Source organism: Condylura cristata, unplaced genomic scaffold (assembly GCF_000260355.1).
Source record: "Condylura cristata isolate star-nosed mole 26May11 unplaced genomic scaffold, ConCri1.0 scaffold00036, whole genome shotgun sequence".
Classification (NCBI taxonomy): Eukaryota; Metazoa; Chordata; class Mammalia; order Eulipotyphla; family Talpidae; genus Condylura; species Condylura cristata.
Genome location: NW_004567137.1, coordinates 9,335,189 through 9,360,355, shown reverse-complemented (window position 1 = coordinate 9,360,355; position 25,167 = coordinate 9,335,189). Strand labels below are relative to the sequence as shown.

Here is a 25,167-nt window from a genome sequence, read left to right as displayed (position 1 = left end):
TACAAATTTGCATTTCTCTCTCCCACTATTGAGGAGAATCCTAGTTGGTTGACTTCCAGAGTTGGATGAGGCCTCTTTTCAACTATTTCTATGCTGTTTTACTCTTCTGTTCCATTAATTGCTACTGCTCATTACTCAGAGAAGCTTAATGAAAGCTCTTTTAGTCTGTCTCATCCCCTCTAGCTGTTTCAACAAAAGGGCACAATTGAAGAAATAAGATCAAATAAGAAAAATTTGCCTATCTTATAAATTCTGTACATATTTATGAATAACTAAGTGAATAATAGCATGTCTTGAACAACAGCAACGAAATGTTTAGTTGTAGATTGTGCTGCAGAGGGCCAGAAAGTGAGCAGCTGATCTGTAGGCTGCATGGGAAAAAGCTCTCTGTATTATTTTATTTCAAAACAACAAAAATAAATAAATAAATAAACAGATCAAAAGGCCACTTTTGTTGCAGAAACATCTTATTAGGAAATGCAGGTGTTTGAATAAATAAAATAACACTGTGACTTACTGAGCACATGCTCATCATAATGCAGTGCCCTTCGTAAGAACACAATATATAAAGAGGTGCAAATAGGAACCTCCCAGGTGGCACAACAGGTGAAAGCACAAAACTAGCCACAACCACTTCAGCACAAGTTCGATTCCCCACCCACAACACAGCCACCCTCTGCTCCCCTCAGCAGTGTACTTCCTCTATCTGCCTGTTCTGCTCCCACTCACTCTGATGAGCCCTCTCGCCGCCCCTGCACCGCTGGCCTTTACTCTAGTTCTGCAAGCATAAATAAATATTAAAAGAGAGAGAAAGAGAGAGAGAGCGAAGTGCATACAGTTCTCTGAGCATATCCTGGCCTAAGCAGCGCTCTCCTGGGCAAGTGTTTTTAGAAGAGGTGCCAGGGGGACGCAGGGCTGGGAAACCAAGCGACAGCACCCCAGAAGCCCCCTAGAGGCAAGGGATACTGCCCCAGACTGCCCCCAGATACCCCTGTGTACAGGAACGCCTATGTAAGAGTAGCATGGAAACCAGAGAACTAACGCCCGGGCCCTACACTTGCAAGCCACTCACGCCTTCCCACCCGCCATCTGGAGAGAGCCACTCGACCCCAGGTCGTGCACAGGCTGGCGCAATGAGTCTGCAACTTACAAGCTTGAAGTAGGAGTTGAGTCAAATATCTGTTCCTCTGTGACCCACACCATAGAAAACGCCGGGTCGCCAGCCAGGTCCTGCCATCTGCCACAGGTCCGCGAGCCCGGCACAGTCCGGCCGAAAGCGCCCTATAGCATCTGCTGCCGCCTCCTTTCTCGCCGGAAGTCCCGACCGACTGTGAGCACCGACCGGCAGAAACAGACCCGGATGCTGCGCTTTCCGGAAACACGTGCTTAGGACAGAAGCCTGAGATTGGATCCACCTGCTGTGCCAGGGTCCCGCTGCTTCGTGTGCCTGGCGATGCAGGTTGATTCAAAAGCTGCTGTCTCGGCCCTCCCTGGTGGCGCAGAGGGTTAAAGCACAGCACTAAGAATCTGAAACCACTTCCGCATGAGTTCTATTCCCGCCTGTCCCGGAGGTGACCCCATGGCGCCGCAGACCTCTCCTGACCCGCCCGCTGCTCCCCTCAGCAGTGTACTTCATAGAAGTGACTGTTCTGCTCCCCACTCTGTCCCTGGTGAATTCTCTCACCATCCGCATCTCTGGTCTGTACCCCAGTTCTGTATGAATAAATAAATAAATCTTTAAAAAAAAAAAAAAAGCTGCTGTCTCTCCTGAGCATGGCCCTCTAGGCAGAGTGGCCCAGGTGGTGGGCTGGCTCCGAGCCAAGTAGCCCTGAGGCCCTCTTACGACTTTGTGTTCAAGCCTCCTGACTGGGTCCTTCTCCCCTCCTTGGGTCTGTTCTAGCTGAGGCAGGACCCCAGATATTCCCTCTGATGAGCTGTAACAGGCTACATGAGTGATACTTCCTTTCCCCAGTCCCAGACCCCAGAAACAGAAATATCCAACACTGTGCTATGTCCACACTCCCTGTGGTCCAGTGTGAAAAAGGGAAACATTCACATAGACCAGCCTGTTCTGTTCACGCAGGACTTTCTTGTTGCTGTTCATCTACCAGAAAATGTGGGAGCCCTGTTTCAGCACGAGACCTGACAGCTGCCAACCCTTAAGGGACCCAGGCAAATAATGTACCCACGGTTTTTTGGTCAAGACCACAGTAGTCTTTTGTCAGCCCTCTTCAAGGCTCGGCCAACAGGGATTCAGAGGAGAATGCCAGTTTCCACTCATAACGTATTTTGTTTCATACATTCTTTTCAAAACTCAAAACTTGTCAGCTAGAGATTTTCCTAATTGTGTGAAAAAAAAGAAACTTTGTGCTTTTTGAGTTTGTTCTCTTTGTAAAACACTGTTAGAGTTGAATATTAAAAGCAATTGCAAGTAGTGAGCACATTATGATTATAGTCTTCACTCATCTAGAACGACATATAAATAGAGCATCCATTGGCCCTATTAAGATTTTCAGCATCCTCATAATAAGCTTCTCATCGTAATAGTGTCACTGCTTCTGATTTGGATCTAAGTCCATCAATCTTTCTGGTCCATTTCATCAGTCTCCTCTGATTCCTGGCAGGTAGGAGGTGGCTGTTTTTGTTTTGTTTCCAAGCAAAGAGAGTTTACTAGGAGAAAGGAAGCCACTTCTAGGAAAATTTCCCTTAAATGTGATGATTAAGTAACCCCTTTCATACGGTCTGCTATATATTGGTATGACTTCACTTAGAACCCACTTGAAATCCTATTAGTCCTTTATGTAGTAATTTTTCTCCTTTTATGTCAAGTCATTTTTAGAATACTCAGACTCCCTTTTAATAACTAATGGCAAAACTCAAGTAAGGCTTTGATTATGAAGAACTTTGGTGAACATCATAAATCTTTCACTTCAAGCTTGTTTCAGATCGTTGTCATTACTATTAGTGTTCATTTTTAATAGTAGCACAATGTATATGATTGTGTCCAGTTAATGGTGGTTATTATAATGTAAGTTTATTATGATTAATTCTTTAGATGAAATTTGTCTGAAGTACTTACAAATCATGCATAAAACATGCACTTCATCTGAAAATTATTTCTAAATGATCATAAACCAGAACGAAATACACTGCAAATTACAGTTCATCAGAATGCCAAATTAATAATCCAGACTTGATTTGTGATTAAAGGCCATGTTCCTAAATTCCTCAACTGAAGATATGAAAGCTTATTGACTATCTACTACAACAAACCAAAAGTGCATACGGCTGCACAGATGTCTAATTGGCTTCAGTTGGTAGAGTCATTTTAATTAAATTTAATTTAAATTGCATTATAAATAATTTCAAACCTGTAATTGATGGTTTATGATAAATATGAACTTTGGGAGATGACCTGGTTTCTCTCCTCTTTTTCTCCCTAGGCTTAATAAAGAAAGTGACAATGGAACTGTCCAGATCCATCTACCAGTTAATTGATATGTATTGCAGCAGTTTTTGTGCAGATTTCCAGCCTCGATATGCACCTGCTAGTATCTCCTATGTAAATCCTGGCCTCCATTCCCACCTCAGCTTCACAGTGTATGCAGCTCACAACATTCCAGAGACCTGGATGCACAGGTAGGTGAATTTTTCATAAAAGTACTAAAGTTTTACATAGCTTCTAATTAGAGTATAATTTGTCTTGGCTACTAGAGCTAAAGTTTCCTAAAATGTTGGAATTTACTTAGGATAGATCTGTTGTTCTAAGAATCATTATTAAAGCATGATTCCCAGTGTGTATCCCTTCCCCTAAATTCTTCACCCATTCTCTATTTTAAAAATAACTGCATGTTGTCATTATCATATATGTCATTATATAGAAAGATAAAAATATCTCTATATTATTATGGAAACAAAATATGCTCAACCTACTTAGTGATTTACCTAATATTTTGTTTGACTTAAATGAATTAATAGAAAAGAGAGAAAGACAAAAATATGAATATATATTCTGCTGCTGTTGGGACAGAATGTTTGCGTAATTCTGTTAGGTTCCTTAGATTTATAGTATTGTTTAAACCCTCTTCTCCTTATTAAACGTCTATGTGGTTGTTTATTTCCATTACTAAAAGTTGAGGATCTACTATTATTTCTACTATTATTTTGTTGCTGTTTTTTCTCTTCAAATCTGTCAAATTTTGCTTAAATATCTTCTTCAACTTGAGATGCAAATATATGTACAATTGTTCCATCATCTTGATGAATTCACACCTATATCAGGTTCCTCTTAGTCTCTTATCACTGCTATTTTATAAGATATATTTTATTTTTTTATGCATACAAGAACTGTGATCTATGCCAGAGATCCAGGGAGTTAGAGGATTCACCAGAGACAGAGTGGGGACCACAATAGGCAGACTGACTGGAATACACTGCTGATGGGAGCAGCAGGCAAGACAGGAGAGGTCTGCTGTGCCATGTGGGTCACCTCCCTAGCTGGGGATCAAACTCATGCTGCAGTGGCTGGTTACAGCTTTGTCTGGCAGTAGCTCACTGAGACTTAACTCCTGCCACCTAGAAGACCCTCTTAAGACAGTTGTGACTTGTTATATAACTTTGGCCACCCTTGCTTTCTTTTGATTACCATTTGCATAAAATATCTTTTTCTGTCTTTTCACTTTCGGACTCTATGTCTTTTGAAGAACAAGTATTGTTGGATTTATGTAATAACATGCATTGATCTTTTTTTTTTTTTTTTTTGTGTGTGTGTGTGTGTGTGTGTGTTTCTATCTTCTTAGGTAGACATTTTCCTTTTGCTAAGCATGGACTTTATGGCATGCTTATATTTAAAGCACTGTTTTAAACTGCTAATAATACCACATATATAAAATTCTACTCTTCTTCTACTCACTACACTTATTGATATCACATACTACATATTTTATATTTTTCATACTTCTAAAATTATAGTTTTTTTTTGTACTACATCCTCTTTAAATTCTATAGCAGAATTAAAACACAACCATTACAGTTTTGTATCTTTCTGTACATTTCCTTTACTAGAGAGCTTTATATCTTGAAATACTTAGAGGTTACTATTGAAAGTTTTTTCATTTCATCTTGAAGAACTCCCTTTAACTGATATTCTATAAGCCAGATCTAGTGGTGATGAACTCCCTCAACTTTTGTTTCTCCAGGAAAGTATTTTTCCTTCATTGTTGAAAGTTGGTTTTGCCATATATAATATTGATTGACAACTTATCTTCATAGCTTTGAATATATCATATTGCTCACTTGTGGTCTATAAAATTCCTGCTGAGAAATGTGCTGCTAAACTTAGGAGATTCTTTTTTGGATGCTGGATCACTTACTTCTTGATACTTCCCAAGTTCTATACCTGTCACTTTTGATAGTTTGATATTAGTGTTTTTATGTGATCTTCAGCTCAGCTAGGTTTTTAACATTGGGTACTTGAACTTGTATATCCACTTCCTTTCCCATAAATGAGAACGTTTCAGCCATTATCTCTAAAGATAAACTTTCTACCTCTTCTATTCTCCTCTGGGACTTACACAATGATGTGTATGTTTGTCTGGTTAATGGTTCCCTTCATTAGGTTTCTTTACTCTTGGGTTTATTTTTATCTGACTGAATAATTTCAAATCACCTATTTTAAGTCCACTGGTTCTCTCTCCACCTTGGAAAATCTGATGTTGAATCTTCTCAGTGGGTTCATTCTATTCAATTATTATATTCTTCAATTCCAAGATTTTTTACTTTTTTTTAATATTATCTATTTCTTTGTTGATATTCTCATTTTATTCATACAGCATCTTCCCAAGGTGGCTGAACACTTTTATAATGATTTTTTTGTATGCTGTGTCAAGTAATTAATATCCTTTCATTTCTTTAATTTTGTTTTGAGATTGATTTAGTCCTTCTGTTGGACAGCATTTACCTCTTTCTTCCTGTGTCTTGTCACTTTATGTTGGAATCTTTGCATTTGAAAAGAAAAAAAACAAAAACAAAAACAACAACACATGTCTTCCAGTATTTAAAGATTGGTTTCATTTAGAAAAAGAATGTCACCAATGAGCTAAAGAGTCTAGAGGTCCTACAAACCTTTTTGCCCATTATGTCTGGACTTGTGTGCGTGAATTCCCAATTAGAAAGGTTTCGACTCATTAAGAGTTCATAATGTCTTATCTCCTACAGTGTCTGTGGTATTCCTGGTTCTCTAACACTATTGAAAAACTGCACAGCTCTTATATACTCTCACCTACTGCCAAGCATCAGAGTAGGGTGAGTCCCGTCCCTGCTCTCAGTTTCATGAGACAGGTTGTCCCTCATGAAAGCTGTCTAAAAAAGTCAGAAAGTTGAATGTATGATCCACACTTTCCCTACTTTCTCCACCAATAGAGAGGCCAACAAGCCTGATGTCCTACAGATCCTTTGGAATAGCAATAAATGTCCCGGCTCTTTTGTCTTCAGCAGCCCATGGTCCCCAAGCATCTAGAAATTATCATATCCTGTCCATTCCCTGAGATACAGGAATGACAGAAACTAGTCTTTCAGGCAGATAACATTGGACACACCCTCCAACCCTCTCTCTCCCAAGGGAGTAAAGCCAATATATGAGAATTTTCTCCTATTTATTTTGCACTGTACTGAAAGGAAAGACGGTGGTGAATGAGATGTGTTCCAGTCTTCTGACGTTGGGAGTTCCTCCTGAACACATTATGGGCTTCTGAAAGGTGGTATCTAGAAAATCAGTACAATGAGTTTTCCAGTAGCTTTCTGTGCCATGAAATTCCATGGGGGTGCAGGTGCCCCTCACCTTGTTTCCAGATTAGGCATTGATCTGTATGGTTTTGTTGAATTTCTGTATTTATGGAGGGAAGGAGGGTCTGGGCTTACTATTCTTCTATTCTGCTGATATCATCAAAATAAATTCCTTAGTAACTTTAAGGCACACTTTATACAAGCAAATATCACTTTATCATTTGACTTTTAACTATAAAAATGGTCTATATAGAAAACTTTCTGCCATCATGTTTCATTTATTGAATCAATGTTGTTTCTTTTTAGCTATAAAGCATTTTCATTTTCATGTTGGCTTACATATGCTGGAAAAAAACTGTGCCAAGTAAGAAACCGAAGAAACATTCCAGTCAAAAAATTATTCTTTTTCTTGGTCAACTGGAATGAAACGTAAGTTTAATCTTTAATCTGTCAGAACCATTTATCTTATAAAGGCAACACTTTTCCCTTTTTTTTTTTTTGAGTAAAGATATGCTTTAAAAAGAGGTTGCCAGTTGATTTCATTCAGTGATGTGATAAATATACTAATGCTGTAGATAACTGATTAAAATAAAAACCTAAATTAGTGACCAACTTACATTTAACTGATCAAAGGGGAAAACTAGAATAAGGAGTTATTTATAGGTTATGGATATAAGAAACATACTGTATTTGGGCTTAGATGGAGATAAATTCCAGATACAACAAAGTCAGTTAATAACATATAATATCCATTTCCCACAAGTGCCAATTGCAAATTTACTTAAAATAACTATCCACAGACTTTGCAAAATACCATCTAACTTGGGATGACTGGCTCTAAGGTTCCCTTTTTATACAACTAGATCAAGAAAGAAAGTATCTTCTTATCATGAACCTCTCTTCTCCTCCCTCCTGCACCTCTTCAAGCTTATCCTATATTCAGACATGCAGGGTGTTCTTTGACTCCACCTATGGCACTTTCATGGTTTACTGCTTCTTTTCCTTGGCAGGTTCTATGATACTACTCCTTTATTTTCAGTCATTGAATTGTTCCACAAGCAGTCAATTTCCCTCCCATCTGAAATGAAGGAAAACTTCCCAGTTCATCAGGTGTTTCAGAAGATTTCACTCTCCTGGGAGATAATGTCATTCCACTATTGTGCTTTTGATAACCAGGTGCCACAATTTCTAGGTGTCCAAGGATGCTGTTAAATAGCATCATCTGATTTGCTCTTACTGTTATCATAGTTAGTAAAGACTACCCTGAGACATGACATGTGGCTTCAATTTTTACATGCTCAATGGTTCTTCCCATTCCAAAGCAAATCCTCCTTCTTCTAGGGCTGTAATAACATTTATCTCCCTTTCTTTGGTTATAGTTTTTCATTCCTTTGACTGAACTTTGACATGAACTTCAATTAAAAAGTACAATTATACACACAACATATCTAAAACTAAACGCTTAATCTAACATTCCAAACTGATTATACCTATTGATGGCCACTGTAGAGAAATGTATTTTTGTTAAAAAAAAAAAGTGGCAGAAGGTGAGTGGCAGTACCCAACCACTGTAACTTACCAAATTTTTGTTATTCTTGATATAAAAAGCTCACTAAGTTATATCTACAAAAGACAAACAATTTAAGAAAACATTCTAGATTATATAAGGAATAAAGTGAAATCATAGCTTCTATCCCAGCCTAGAAATATGTAAAAAAAAAAAAAAAAAAAGGAATTCAATCTACTGTGCATTCCTAAGGACTACTAACATTTTATGTTGTCTTAGGGCTTCTTTTATATGTTTAAAGATGTATTTATTCATGAATACAGAACTGGGATACAGGCCAGAAGTGTAAGGACAGTGAGAGGATTCACCAGAGACAGAGTGGGGAGCAGAAAAGGCAGATCAACAATGTACAATGCTGAGGGGAGTGTGAAAGAAAATACTTTTCAATATCTAAATATGTAACTATTTTTAATATAAATTCTGCTAATCTTGAAAAATAGATTTTCATCACAAGTCTTTTCCTCCCCTTCCCTTTCTTACTTTTAAATAAATTACATTATCTGGCTACAATGAAAAAAAACGAGTGACTACATTATCAACTGAACAGTAAATATGTGTTGATATACAACCTGCTACTTGCCTCATATTGTGGTATGCAAAATTCATTACTTTTTTTGGTTAAGGAAACATGAGACTTATAAAGGTTAAAGTGCATTATTACAAGAAGGAACATCTTATTAGTCATAGTCAATTTTGAACACAAATATACCCAGATCCAAGCATGTGACCTGTTCTCTTTACACACAACTTACATACTTACATCTCACTATTACTAACTCAATGACATTGTGCCCTAAACAGTATCTACTACCGTCACCCCAATCTTTTCCTTTAGTATTCTGTCAGCTAAAAGTAGCTATTTATATGTACATATAAATATAATCATATAAATAATATCCTTTTCCATATATGATATAGAAATCTAGAATTCATCTTTATCTCTTCATGTTCTGCAGTTAATTCTTTATTTTTGACTCCACTAATAGTAACTATCAGTTATGAATTTTACCTATAAAATAGCTCTTTTGTTTCTCCTCTCGTTAGCTGTTTTCTCTCCCCTCTAGTCCTCTCCCTTAAATTCCTAATGTCATTATCATCATTAATATGACACATTTAAAACTATAAGCAACTATACTTAGCTCTCACTTATATATTTTCCTTTACCATTAGTAAAAAGCTCACATTTTCTTGCCTGACATGTAGAGTTCTTAAAGCATTTGGTCCAACCCTAGCTTCTCATTATATTCTTCACAATTTCCTGGGTCAGCTTGACCTATTCCTTATTCTAGCCACGAGATTTGTTTTACTACACCTTATAATTTAATGCATAAATAGCCTTTCCATGCACTCTTCTTAAAGTATCTTTTTCCATCTGCTTATAGCCGACTTATTCTTTAAGATACATTTGAATTACTTCTTAACTTTGCCCACCCCTTAAGACAAAGTAAGCCCTTCTTACAGAGAATAAAATGCCAACATCATTGTAATTGTTAAAAATACAGTAATGTGACAATATTATAAAATAGCAAACCCATAGATTGGTTAACCAATTTCTCCATTTTATATACTTCTACTATACTTCCATTTTTTACAAGATTAAACATAAAAATCGTAAAGAAGCTTCAAATTAACTAACTAATCTTGTCTTATATCTTTATGTTACAAGAAACTAGCTAAGAAAATATCATTGTAATTGGCTGGTAATCCACTTTTTTTTCCTTTATTTTAAGGATCAACTTTCCTCTTGAATTAAAGTCACTTCCAAGGGAATCCATGCTGACAATAAAACTGTTTGGAATTATCTGTGCAACCAACAATGCAGATTTATTGGCCTGGACCTGTTTCCCATTGTTTCCAAAGGAGTAAGTATATCATTTGTGATTAATAAAGCTCAAACATCAATAAAAACCTTCTTGCCACTAAATATTTTGCAGCATATATCATAATGAGAAAATCTGAAGTTGAGATTGCTCAATATAACTCAGGACTACTAAAAGCAAGACTAAAAAGTAACATGTAGAATTGATTGTAGGAATAGACCTCATGCTCTGCTTGTCAACTGGGTCATTTACAATGAAAAGGTATTGCCATGTGCAATTTCAATTGCTTTTTCTTCTCTGGCCAGCAACTTCTCTGGAATTAGTGATTCAGAGTGATTTAGATCAATGCTATCATTTAGAAACAATATCATGGAATTCTGGCTGAAGTAAAATTATACAATGTAACTGATTTACTGACAATTCATTGGCAAAAAGAAATATTTGGTAACTTTAAAATGATATTTTTCAGAAAAATAAGCCACATATGGGTTCAAATATTTCTATTAGAACTAATAACCATAATAAAATTAAGTATTCATTTCACCATAAATATTTATAGCTATTAATACTTAAAATATTTGATAGTCATTTCTATATTACTGAGGAAAAGTTAGTTGAAATTAAATATGCTTAATTATTTTTCATCTGAAAAGAATTTCTTTAGAATCAAATTGTGAAATAGAGGACCTTCAAAAATTTACAACCTATTTGTCATTTTAGTATTGTTACACCAACATAAATAAATAAACAAACAACTACCTAGAAATCTGACTCCATCATTGAAGATGCCAGAGGGGAAGGTGACATATGAAGGCGAAGGGGACAAGAAACAAAGGACTATATTGGTGCTTTGCTGGAGAGCACTGGGTGGTGGCATCTGAAGAGGCAGGAACCTATTCATTTAACTCATACACAGTGGTGTAAACCAGTTACTGCAACAAAAATAAGAATTAAAATAATGTTGTTATTATTATAAGGAATGTTTCTGCCCTTGCTATTTTTAAGAAATATAGTGATATAAAAATGTTAAGAAAATTCATCAATTTTTTGCTCCTACACTTACTTGTAAATTATCATCAGAGCAGTCATTTTTAATCTTTGTTGAATTTCTTCTGATATGGGGTGTATGTGTATTGTTCTATTATTTGTTTCCACATGCATGTTTCTTGAGGAAAGGAAATGGTTTTATCCTGGTATTACCTGTTATTGAAGTAGTGCATCTGATATGAATAGAGGCTATAAGTAGAGGTTTGTTTACTAAAATGAATCAGAAAACTATCAATCCCTCTAGGAAACTTAGAACGAAATAAAATTTCCAAAGTCTATAAGAAACAGTTTAGTTTTTAAAGGAATACCTACTGCTGTTAGCAGATATTTCAAAAATTTGATTTGTGGTTAAAGAATTTTCATTACTCACTCACTAGGAGCAGCTAGGCAGGTATCTTTCCTTCCTTCTTAAAGCTTAAACTGAGTATTTGTAAGATCTCACATATTTGCAGAATATTTCTAGCTTTGCATTGGAAAAAAAAATGCTGTTTATTCCCTCTGATCATATAACATAACAGGCAATCAATAAATGATAAATATGTAAGGAGTTCATAATATTTTTATTTCTCAAACTAATCTTCAAGGCTTTTTATAGATGGTTACAATAGTAAAAATACTGCTTCCATGTTGTTATGTCATCTGTCACTTACCAACATTTCACATGTGAGTGATTACAAAAGTCATCATCTTTAAGCAATGCCATCTGGGAAGACACTGGGTCATGTTTTCCTAAGGGAAATTGTCAAAACCGTGAATGATGAAACATCAGAAAACACATCTTACTCCAAAGAACATTTTGATAAGTGTTGGTATGATAGTCCACAGATAGGAATTTGTAAATATATGTTTAAAGGACTCTTTAAAATCAGAAAATCTGCCTCTCCTGGACTAGAATTGTTAAAAAAAAAAATACAGATCCTTTTACAATCCAGAAATCTATCATGTGGTGAAATTGGGAAGCTGCAATGACTCCCACTGTATTCATTGCTCCATGTAACAGATTCTGATCCAATTTATTTGATGGAGATATTTCCAGATCCCAGCAAATAGACCACTTAACTTCATTTCCTTCCTGCCCATAAACACTTGGCATTGAATCTATCCACTTATTACAGGCAGAATGGCTCTCGCCTAGCTATGTAGCATTATAATGAGCACTTTTATCTATTTTTTTCCCAACATACATATACCTAAATATAGGTGGAATCAAAAGCTTCTTATCTTTTCATGGTTTTCAGGAGTGGGTTTGGGAAGAACCAGTGGTGATTAAACTCTGAAACATCATTTTAAAATGCATCAAAAATGTCCATGTCCACAAATAAAACTCTACTGTGAGATTTTCAAGAACACAAACCCCTTTAATCCTATAAAGACCTCACAAATACAATAATGAAAATGTGTGTCCGACAGGAGTTTTACTATCCTCTCTTTTGCAGACAGGATCTCTACTACATCTGTTTTCACATTGCCTCCACATACACCAAGAAAATGTTATTCTCACTCAATCAGTTCTATGAGCTACCTTCCCTGGAGTTCAAATCAGAGTGTGGCAGTTCTTTAACACTTATAAATTGTGGTAACACAAAGATGGAGATTCTCAACCCTGATCAAACAATAGAATCTCCTGGGAGATTTTTTAAAATAAACTCCAAGTCTGAGTGTCCCTAAGGACTCAAATTGATAGGCAGTGAAACCCAGGCTTGAGTATTTTCAAGTCAGCTGGGGTTATTTAAAACCGAGGAGTGTTAGAATGCCTTGCAGAATTGCAAGAGGTCTCTTTTGGCCTTTTATTAAGCAAATCTTAATCTTAAAACAATACTATTCCTAGGATATTATTCCTGACCCCACTGCACCATATTTAGCTATGTTCTCAAAATCAAATAGTAAAATAAGTGTTGATAAAAATTCCTTGTTCTTCCTTCCTGTCCACGGGAGACCTCCAAAGCTGAATGAACCCAAATCCTCATTTATAAAGATCTCTGGTGAAGGAAGGCCAAGTGACTTGATCTTAGTCACAGGCTACTTTAGTATCAAACAAAACCACCATACATCTGACTTCCCTTCACATATGTTACTACCTCAAGCTGCCTCCTTCCTGCTTTTCCTGTCAGACCTTTCTCCATGAAGGCACTGGGAAAACCTAGCCACTAATGGAAGCTTCTGCCTCTGCCCAGCCTGGGCCCTGCTCTTGGGTATGAAATTTCTTAGACCTGTGAGAGGAGAAGTCCTAAAGTGTTTTATGACATAAACCATTGATTGTGCTGGCTGCCCAGTTCTGGAGCCTTTTGTACTTTTGGTTCCAAAATATTCACCAATGGACGCATAGAATTCTGTAGCTAAAAATTTATAATACTTAATTTCATTCAAACCCCTTATTTTATTACTTAAGGAAACAGAGATCCAAAAACCTACTTGTTCTCCTAGTGCTTAAGATTTTTTCCCCCTAATTATAGAAACTTGTACAGTATTGAAATTAAAAAGATTCTTGGGGATATTCTGGAACAAATGTTTTGAAATATTATAGTAAGCAGTGTAGTCTTTTTTTCAGTCCTGCTTATATGTTGTGGGGATGACATTTGAGGTGCTAAAGTCCAACTGAATGCTATAATCTCACCTTTTACTCCAAAATCTACACTCAACCACTAAGCCATGTTAAAAGAAAATAAAATTCTTTTTTGACTCCTGATTTCATCCAAGAATTCAAAGATGAGCTAATTAGGGCTAGTTAATGGAGAGAGTATAGATGTCCTTCTATAAGTCTGATGTTTCTCCCAATATATAAAACTACTTCCTGTATCCCCGCCTTCACTGTGTGTTTCTTCATTTTCTTGAATTTAGCTGAGTTAATAAACCTTTTCACAGTAGGAATAAAAATACTACCGGTGTTCCCCACCTGGCTGGATATTAAAATCTGTCATTCACATCTCTGAGACCACCAACATTGCTACCTACATTTTTGACATCTTAATTTTGTTAATCTTTCCCATCATCATGTATTCTATTTAAAGAAGTCTTTGAAATTTTATTTCCCCATCATACTTGCTATATCTAAAAAGATGTTTAGGTATAGTCCATTATCAGAAGTTAAATTAGCTAACATCAAACAAGAAAACCCACAGGATAATGATGCTCCTTGAATTACACTGAAATGTTCCAAATCCATTTGGAAAGCTAGAAGTTCATTCTCCTTAGTCTCTATAGCTGTATCCTTCCTACACATACTTGAGTAAGTGTTCAGACTACTTTCTGCCCCATGGGCCTCAGGGTGATAGTGGATCCAAAATCCTCCAAGGAAAAAACTGACAAATACTAATAAATTCTTGAGTCATCTTATCCTTTCTAGGAATCAGATTAAATTCAGATTTTCATAGTGAAGCATGGCTAAGGGATATAAAAATAACAAGTCCATAAATAGAACTCATTATATAGCTTAGATATAAAGAAAGTGCCATTAATATCTCACACATTTTCTCATGCACTCCTACCTTATACCAAGGAGGAGGAAAAAAACTTTGTCCATCAATAACAACAAAAAAGGTACTTCAAAATTATGTAATCCTTTTGAAAGTATCCAGTTTATATTGACTAAAATGTTCATTCAGCATTCTAGCAGCCTAATTCTCTTCCTTTGAGAGTACATGAATAGATATGATAAAAAAATAAATAAACATGTCCTTGACCTAGTGACTTATGATACTCAAATCAAAGTAATTTTTTTGAAGATTCATTTATTTATGCATACAGAACTGGGGTACAGACCAGAGGTGCAAGAGCTGTGGGATTCACCAGAGACAGAGTGGGGAGCAGAATAGGCAGACTGATAAAGTGCACTGCTAAGGGGAGCAGCAGGCAGGTCAGGAAAGGTCTGCCACACCATGTGGGTCACCTCTGGGGCTGGGGATTGAACTCATGCTGAAGTGACTTTAGCTTCTTTGTGCTGTGCTTTAATCTACTCCGCCACCAGGTAGGGCCCATCAAAGTAATTTTTAAGATAACAGCTTCTTGTTATAGTTGTTTGCCTGTGAGTGGCTCCCCCAGCTTGACCAGGGTTTACTGGATCTTCCTGAGCAGCTTGAGATCTCCTAGTACTACAAACCCTGGGGTCTACCTGAGGGTTACTCTCACTAGACATTCTCCATCCAGCATGCCACAAGCTCCTTCCTCCCTCCTACTAACTGTTTGCTGTGGCTGGCATTTATATTTCTATAAATATTATGAAGAATCTTGACATATGAACTCTCTAAGGTTGGTGTTGAAATACCCCTTCTTTCTCTTGAGTTCTACCTGAAAATCCCAAACTTTCCCCAGGTGGGTGGGTGCTTCAGACCATTTGGAGAAGGCTATATTATATACTTTGAGAGGCTAAAGCAGAAATCACATTAATAATTTTATAATATTTATCCTGATTAACCTAACCTTACCTAACTTTCTCCAGGGAGGGAGAGATGAAAAAGGAATGAAGAAGGCTCAAGTTTAATGCCACTAAAATAATTTTCTTGGGTCATATAAAAATAAATGCTTAATACTGTTTATAATCCATACTCCCTTAGGTAGATACTATCAAACCAAATAGAGAATATTGAAATAAAGATGGAATAGGAACATAGAGATGGTAAGTAAAGGTGGCAGGTCTCAGAAAACTTAAGTTTGAAGTAAGCTTCATATTTTGGATTTTTTTCCTTCATATTTGCATAATGTATGTTAAATAGGAATATGGAATTCTATGTTGTTTTCAAAAAGGTTGAATTGCTGCTTTAAAGTCCTTATAAAATTAAATTTAATTTTTCTGACTTTCAGTTCTACATTTTTAATTTGGCATATCAAAATCATAGACTGTTCTTAAGTGATCAATGGAGTGTTTTAACATGTTCTAATTCATACATATCACCAGGTATAGTTGCTCATTTTAATTCCCAGGTGGATTTATGTTTCTGAAGATGTCAAAACCATCCATGCATTCTTCATGTTCAAAGTTATTCACAATGGTAATTTATAGCATATTTTAAAACATTCAGAATATGAATAATCTTTCAAGTTTTGAATGAGAGCACTTCCTCCATGAAGTCCCATAACTGTTTTGATTCTGCAGATCAGATGCCAGTTCACATCTTTTCTTTCCATATATTTAGACTTGATATCTTTAAAGGTCCCCAGGGACATTAGTCACTCATGAAGTGAAAAAAAATAGTCTAAAGAGTTAAACAACTTTACTCATTTGAGTGATAACTCCAAGAATATAAATCTGAGAGCCTTAGCTCCATCATGTAATCACCAGTTGGAAATTAAGAAATGCTCCTTGTTCGGAAACCATTATAGAAAAAAATGTATCATATGGAAAATAAATGTAAATAAATGTAGGTATAGATGTACAAAGCTATGCATGTGTAATATTAGAAATGAGCTACTAATCAGTTAATAATCATCATTAATAATTGTTCATAGGTTATGAACTATTACATGTCTCTTCAGGCTATACATTCAAAGAAAATATTTTTAGTTAATAACAGTTTCCCTCATGATGGTTGACTCCTGTCTTTATGTATTTGTTTTCTCTTGCAGCAAATCTATCCTTGGGTCAATGCTATTCAGCATGACATTTCTGAGTGAGCCCCCCAGTGAAATAATAGCTCCAGGCGTGTGGGATGTAAGTCAGCCATCCCCAGTGACCCTGCAGGTAAGTGCCAGGCTATGAGCACAAAAAATAGCAAGTATTGACCAATAAGTGGCTTATGGTTAATTACAGAAAATGTGTTGTTCTGGAATCACACACTTACATATATGTGTGTATGTTAGAGGTTTCAGAATGAAATTGTTAAATATTTTCAAATAAATAAGTTCCACAATGAGTTCAAGCTGTATAACTCAAAGTCTGATTTATAATATACCTCAATATTCTCTGAGATCCTGATCTAAACTAGGTAAAGTAAAATTAATTCTGTTGACTGTCTAATGAAGATTAAAAAATATGCATGATACCTATAAGCAAATATACAAAGCACTAAAATACCTAGCTCATTTACATACCTTGAAACTGCATTTTTGTGAATTGTTAGTTGCTTAAATCAAATTATCAGAGAAACATGGTATAATGGAAAGAACTTTGAGTCAGGAATAAAAGAGGCCTGTAGTCTAGTCCTATGAATTTGAGCTACGGAGTGAAAGCAAAAATATCCTGTTTATATACGTGACAGATGCTGTCATATCTACTATATGGCTCTTGCACATACAGATTTCATGAGGTAGAAACAATGTTCTTATTTTCCCAAGTCGTTACATGAAAAAGGTATAATTCTCATCTAACATTTTCATCATTTCAAAATAGAATTGTTTAATACTAGAATCTAGAAAGGATATGATTTCAGCATTAAACAAAAAATGCAATACATTAACTTTTATGACAAAAATGTGTATATTATTTTCTCATATTTCCTCTGAATTACAGGTTACTGATTTATTCTATTCATATACATAATTGAGGATTTATCAAAAAAATTTAAATACCAAGCCCAAAGCTTGATTCTTTAAAAATTATTTTAAGACTCATAAATAGTACAAAAAAATTAGAAATTTTCATTTAATAGCTACCAATTTTAATAATGTATTTCAAGATATTCAAAATATGGACAATCACTTTATTTCAGATTGATTTTCCAACAACTGAGTGGGAATATGTTAACCTTGATTCTGAAGAAAATAAAAACAATATGGAAGAACCACCAAAAGAGTGTTTAAAACATATTGCCAAACTTTCACAGAAACAGTCTCCAATATTGTAAGTCACCCAGGTTTTGTGAGTGAATTTTGCCAACTGTTCATGACATCAGCATTCAACCATGAAGTGTTCATATCTTTCAAGAATGAAACTTCCTTTCCATATTACTGATTTCATGTCCTAACCTTGAACATTTTATATGTATAATGAATTAATGCTCAGGAGCTAAAATATTGGAGGAGCTATCGTATGTGTTTTGAAGAATATTTTCCTTTGATATCTAGCAACTACTTGACTTCCTTCAGAGGTAAAATTCAGCGCTTAAAAATCATTCTATTCAGGCCCTCCTAAGAAGCTAAAGTCACTTCAGCATGAGTTCGATCCCCGCCTGCCCCAAAGGTGATCCATGTGGCGTGGTAGACCTCTCCTGACCCTCCCACTGCTCCCCTCAGGAGTGTATTGCATCAGTCTGCCTATTCTGCTCCCTACTCTGTCTCTGGTGAAGCCTCTCACCTGCCTTGCACCTCTGGCCTGTACCCCAGTTCTGTATGCATAAATAAATAAATCTTTAAAAAAATCATTCTATTCAAACAACAGTGTAGAGAATAGTTAGATATCTATCAGCATTTAACAGTAATAGATCATTTGGTTAAACATCTTTAAATATGTAAATTACTTTAGTAGACAGGAAAAAACCCAAAAAAATTATCATTACTAATTTAAAACAGTATAAATCAATTTTAATAGCACCAAATTAGTGACTAAGGACTACTTAAACTTTGTCAAATATTAATTTTCTTAGTAAAACCAAGAATAAGAGTTTTAGTGGCATCTATACTTACTTCAAAGCAACATCTATGCCAGAGCTAATTGTTCTCATTAATAAAAAACCAAAGACATAAAACTAAGATATTAACTCTTTATATGTGCATGTACATATATAGTAATAAAATATATAAAACACTTTACTCCAAGAAAAATAAATCATTTCAAGGTTTCCAACAGGGGAGTTATTATGTAATCTGAGTATCTTTCTGAATGATCTATGACCACAAGTGAAGTAAGGATTAGAGAGAGAGAATAAGAATGCAAAGCAACCCAGCAAAGAGGTTACTGTCTTAGGCCAGAGTTGTCCTGACTAGAGCTACAATACAGCAGGGTTATTGGTAGAAATTGCCAGAAATGGAAAATGGCTATTTTGCAAGTTGAGAAACATGACTTGGTGATTAATAATTAGGTGGTAAACACCTGAGAAACTAATTAGTCAAATTACGTCAAGAGAGAATCCAAGGTCCAGAATCCAGGTGATCAACTGGACAGACATAAAATCATTTTCTGGAAGAGGGCTTAAATTTGGACCAACTCCAACTGAGGTATTGAGTGTGATCAAAAGATGGTTTGGGATAAACTTGTTACTAACCTGTTCTCTAATTTCAACTCACAATTTCCTTCTTTCACTTTCAGCAATTGGCATCTGTCTTCTCCCTATACTTCAAATGTTTTTGAATCTCTCCCACGCGAAAGTCTTTTTATTTGATGCTCTCTCTACCTTAAATTCTCATAGGTTTTCACCTACTTATAATTTCTGAAAGAGGCTTTCTTATCTGAAATAGGTCACCTTATCTGATGAAATTTCTTTTTTTGCTCTCTATCTTTGTGATATCACACTCAGTACAATCTATTATTATCTTGTCTATTAATGTGTTTTGTCCTTGTCCTTATTAAATTATAAGAACTAGAAAATTAAAGAACCTATATATCTTGTTTATCAGTACAGGTACAGTGATAAACAATATGCTGTGCCTGAAAATAACATATGTAAAATAATATAATGAATAAAGTTCTTTCATATAATATCTGATATGAAAAGTCATCTTAAAGGTTGAAGATGATAGAAGATTCTCATAGCTCCCAAGACACATATCTTTGATGATTCATCTTACTCGATATTATCATCTTAATTAGATAAAGCATCTTTTTTGTTAATTACTCAAATTTGACATATTTGACAAATATGTCACATGCTATTGAATAATGCATTTATAATGGGGTGTTTTTTACTATGGAAAAAATGCCATGCTTTGAAAATTTAACTATTTTATACTTCAGTTCTATTTAAGTGAATAATTTACACATAAAACAAAATTTTCTAACTGTTTCACCTACTCAAATGCAATCATTAATGCTCAGTAGAGTACAGTTTCATTCTGGACTGTAAAAAATGATAGAGAACAACCTTCAGGGTGATTAAAATTGTATTAGAATCAAATTAACTTCAGTGTCAAAAACACTAAATTTTATCATTGAGTTGGTAACTTAATCTTTCTTTCACATAGATAAAATGTAATAATCAAAGTCAGGAAGTTCATATTCAATGAAATTCAATGAAGACATAATATTTTTAAATATTTTTTAAATTCTTGATAGCAGCAATAAGAGTATTTCTAGATATAAAGATCCCAGAATAATCCTCCTAACTTAAGAAAATATAATACAAAAAAAACAAAACAAACAAACAAACAAAAAAACATGAAGCAACAGCTTTGAGAAACTGGACAAGACTATGAGTGAATCCATTAATAAGTGGCTTTTAGCCCAGAGGCACTTACTACATCAGACGTCTGAGCAATAAAATCAGAGTAGCCAGAGTATCCAGACCTTGTTGAGAGTGAAAGAAAAAAAAAGCAGAGATCAGAGTTTAATGTTGAGGCAGCTGGTATTTATAAAGTATAATACTGAAGAGAAGGAAAGCATATAATATAAGAACTACAGAAATATATATATTTAATCCCCTTAATATTAAATTGAGTATTAAGCTAATCATGAACAGGTAGATATTGTGTGAGTCTGGCAAAAGAACCATTACATGTAGATGTGAAATAAATCTAGATTCCAGAGGTTGCAAAATGCTGGTAGAAAAAGAAAATCTGATCCAGACGAAAAAAGGATCACAGAAAAGAGACCAGAAGGATGCTTATTAGGAAGAAGGGCACTCTAGCCCAAGATCAAGGACTATGCTAGGTATAACTTAACAAATAGTATAAACAGATCTCAAAAGGATTAAATTGATCTGCTAGTACTTAAAAACTATTAAAACAAAGATATTCAATATCAAAAGTATAGCAAAATGCAGACTTTCAGTAGGTCATTTTAGATGCTACATTTTAAATGTAGAATTTTAAATGTTTAGTGTCTAATCTATAATTGCTAGACTTGTGAAGTCAAGAATAACTGATGACCAGTATTGGGATGGAGGTAGAAAGAGAAGTTAACAAAAAAAGATCCAAAGATTTTTAAACTGGTAGGCAATGATTTCAACTATTACAGATATCTTTAGGAATATAAGAAAAAATATGACTTCTCAGTAAATAAACAAAAATTTTAGAATAAAAACAATATCTAAATCTTTCTTAAAGTCACTTTTTTAAAAAATTTTAATCAACTGCATAATTAAGAAAGAACAACAGAAATTAGCAATGCTTTTAAACTATGGAAAATAAAAAAAAAACATGAAAGTAGTGATAGAAAAATATTCTGAGACCTGTGGAATAAGATCAAGTAATGTAACCTACACATACACACACATATATATAAATACACACACACACCCACAGAGGCACAGAGGAGAGCATCAAAATTTACAAATTTGATTTACAAATCAATACAAGTATATAAGAAATTAGGCAAGCTATGCATTTGTACACACAACTAAACACATTATAGTCCAATTCCTAAAATGCTGGTGTTAAAATCTGAAATGCTTCAGAGAAAATGAACAGATTGCACACTTGGGAAATATTGTTCTAATGACTGTAAATTTTTAATCAGAAACAATAAAAGTCAATTATTAGGACATTACTTTGCTATTTGAAGGGAAATGAAATGTCAGCATAGATTTCTATAACCAGCAAAATTATATTTCAAAATTGAGGCAAAATGGAGAGATTTTTAATTATAAAGAGTTTATTAGTTTAGCTATTTTTTTTCTTTTTTCTCTTATTTTTTTTTTACATCATTATTCATTTTGTGCATTTTATCATCTCAGTTGTAATCTCCATGGACTTCCCACCACCAACTCCCCCATGTGCCATCACCATAGTCCCGTGTGCTCTTCCCATCCCAGTTGATGGAGAGATTTTAGCGAAAGACCATTGAGTTAGTTTATTATCAGCTCTTCAGTTTACTATAAGAATTATTATAGAGGCCCTCCCTGGTGGCGCAGTGGGTTAAAAGCACAGCACTAAGAAGCTTAAGCCACTTCCACATGAGTTCGATTCCCGCCTGCCCCGGAGGTGACCACATGGCGTGGCAGACCTCTCCTGACCCGCCCGCTGCTCCCCTCAGCAGTGCACCTTGTTTATCTGTCTGTTCTGCTCCCCATTCTGTCCCTGGTGAATATTCTCACCCTCTGCATCTCTGGCCTGTACCCCAGTTCTGTATGAATAAATAAATAAATCTTTTAAAAAAATTATTATAGGAAGTGTTTCAAGCAAAATGACACCAGATGGAAAATCAAATCTACTATAAATAAATAGTATCCACAAGGAAAAAATTAGATAATAAAAGCACGTGTTCATTTTAAATTTCTTTTAAAAACAGTTAACTATTAAAGCAAAAATGATCACAATAAACAGTTGTGTTTATAATACATAAATGAAATATAAAACAACAAAAACAATGAGAAATAGCAGTACAAGTTAAAGTCCCATTAATATACTGGTTTATGCCAACCAGTATAATAATGATTCATGTTGACTGATATTCTAAAAAGTTTAATGATTCATGTTGACTGATATTCTAAAAAGTTTAGTGTAATCTCTAGAGAAACCACATAACATAAATTTTTAAATTACATATATATATATATTTTACATCATTGCTCATTTTAAAATAATATTTGCTATTTATTTTCCCCCTTAGGGCTAGACCCCATAGAATTTCCTTGCCCAATTTACCTGTTTGTAAGGTTATATTTCCAACAAAGTACAAGACTAAAATAAAATTTTTAAAAATCCAAAATAAATAATTGACCAAGAAATTATATGGACATAATAAAAGCAATAATAATATGATAGCTCTAAACCCAACCATGTTAATAGTTTCTTAGGTGTAAAAATAATACAAATTTCAATCAAAAGGAAGAAATCATCAGTCGTTGTTATGGGGCAATATCTAACTTCATCCCATTTGCAGATATAGTTTAAATGTAAGAAAATGGCTAGATTAAAGTTAAAAGAATGAAAAAATAGAAGGAAAATGATACCATCTCAATATATTTTAAGACATTTAACAAGTTCAACACCAATTTATGTTTAAAAGCTTATAAAATTAGAATCATAATGTAACTTCTTTGATCTTCATAATATCTACAGTTAAATCTGTACCTATGAAAAAATAAAGCTGGAAGCCACAGCCAATATTCTATAGCAAGGAAAAATTAAATTTGTAAAAGTTCTAAAGAAAGAAAACTCTCTATCTTTAGATGACATGATTATGTAAGGTGACAGCATTGGCCATCAGTGTTCAAAATGCAGATTAATTATCCAGTGGATAATAAAAAAAAGTGAAGTGTTTTTTTTTAAAGATTTATTTATTTATTCATATAGAACTGGGGTACAGGCCAGAGATGCGGAGGGTGAGAGGATTCACCAGAGACAGAGTGGGGAGCAGAACAGGCAGATCGGACGAAGTACACTGCTGAGGGGAGCAGCGGGCGGGCCAGGAGAGGTCTGCCTCGCCATGTGGTCACCTCCGGGGCAGGCGGGGATCGAACTCATGCGGAAGCGGCTTTAGATTCTCAGTGCTGTGCTTTAACCCGCTGCGCCACCAGGGAGGGCCCAAAAAGTGAAGTTTTTTTTTTTAAACTTCATTTTATCTCTATGCTAAAAAGTACAGAGTTTATAATAGAAATTAAAGGAAACCTAATTATGAAAAGATATAACATGTCATTGATTTTCTCCAGTTAGTGACTTATATCCCACTATTTACCATTTAGAATAGACAAGTACTGGCCAGAATGTGATGCAACTGAAATTATCATACTATTCATACAAGAACAAAAAATTTTTGCAAACATATCAAAAAATAGTTTGGAAATTTCTTTAAAAGGTAACTTACTTTTAAAGGTAAACAAACTCCTGCCACATAACCCAGTCATCCTCTCCTTAGACTTCTAGGAAAAAATCAAATTATATCCATGTAGAAACTTGCACAAAAATGTTCAAAGCAATATTAAATTCATAAAATCCCCAAACAGGAAATCCCTAAAATTTCTATCAAGTTAAAAAAAAAAAAAAAGTCTAAGTAAATTGTATTCCTACCATGCAAAGGATTATGTTTATTAATTAAAAGTAATAAATAGCAATGTGGATAATTTACTGAACATTATATTCAGTGAAAAAGCCATAATTAGGGAGGTGAAGAGGGACGGCTCAGCTCAGTGAGTGGAGCCCAGGCTGAAGAAAGACTGTAAATCTGATCCTCAATACCTGGGTGAGGGAAAGAACGCTGAAACTGCCGACCCAATCCTGAGCACCTGGGCACCCCACAAAGCCGCTGATCAGCTTGACCAGCTCGGGAACTGGCAAGATGGCGGCAGAATAAAGACGCCAAGACGACTACATCCAAACTCACACAGGATTATATAAAAACGGGCTATAGACTTTCATGCTATGAGTTTCAACCCAAATGAGAACGCCCTGGACTCACTAGAAGGAAAAGAACTGAGGGAGAACCAGCGATTGGGGAGTTCCCATAAGGGAAGTCGCACAGGCAGGATTAGCTGAATCATGCAACACTGATCTGGGAACCCCAGCGGCTTCCTACTCCCTTGGCTCCTTTAAAAATCTAGGAACCCGGATGCCGGGAAGCACTGCAGAGGGAAACTGCCTGAGGTGGCAGCTGCAACTGCTCTGAAGCCTTCTGTCCCAGCCTTGCTACAACCCAGGAGATAAACTGAGACAATTCAGATAGGGAGAGGAAACCAAAACGTGGGAAAAGGCTGCAGCTCAGAACCAGAGACCTGAGGATATGCCCCAGACCTGTTGCTGACCTTTGCCCCAGCAGACCACAACAAAGCCCTGGATATAAACTGAGACAACACAGCTAGGTGAGTGGATCCCAAACTGCTGTGGGGGGCAGGACCCAACCACAGGCCCAACCCTAGCATAATGCAGCAATTTTAACAATCTTGCATGAGCACAGTTCAACACAGAGAGGGCCTAGGAAGTGCCTCAAAC

At 35.4% G+C, this 25,167-nt stretch overlaps 1 protein-coding gene across 2 annotated transcripts in view; it reads left to right on the top strand.

The window, feature by feature from the left end:
• The window catches only part of PIK3C2G (phosphatidylinositol-4-phosphate 3-kinase, catalytic subunit type 2 gamma), a 268,466-nt gene that overhangs the window by 48,793 nt on the left and 194,506 nt on the right, over positions 1-25,167 (top strand). Inside the window, exons 10-14 of one of the 2 annotated variants that reach the window (XM_012732811.1) lie at positions 3,444-3,639; positions 7,090-7,212; positions 10,081-10,212; positions 16,777-16,891; positions 17,859-17,989. In XM_012732811.1, the coding sequence (XP_012588265.1) occupies positions 3,444-3,639; positions 7,090-7,212; positions 10,081-10,212; positions 16,777-16,891; positions 17,859-17,989 (697 nt within the window). The remainder of the gene's footprint in view (positions 1-3,443; positions 3,640-7,089; positions 7,213-10,080; positions 10,213-16,776; positions 16,892-17,858; positions 17,990-25,167) is intronic. The other variant, XM_004693237.2, reaches the window with a different exon arrangement.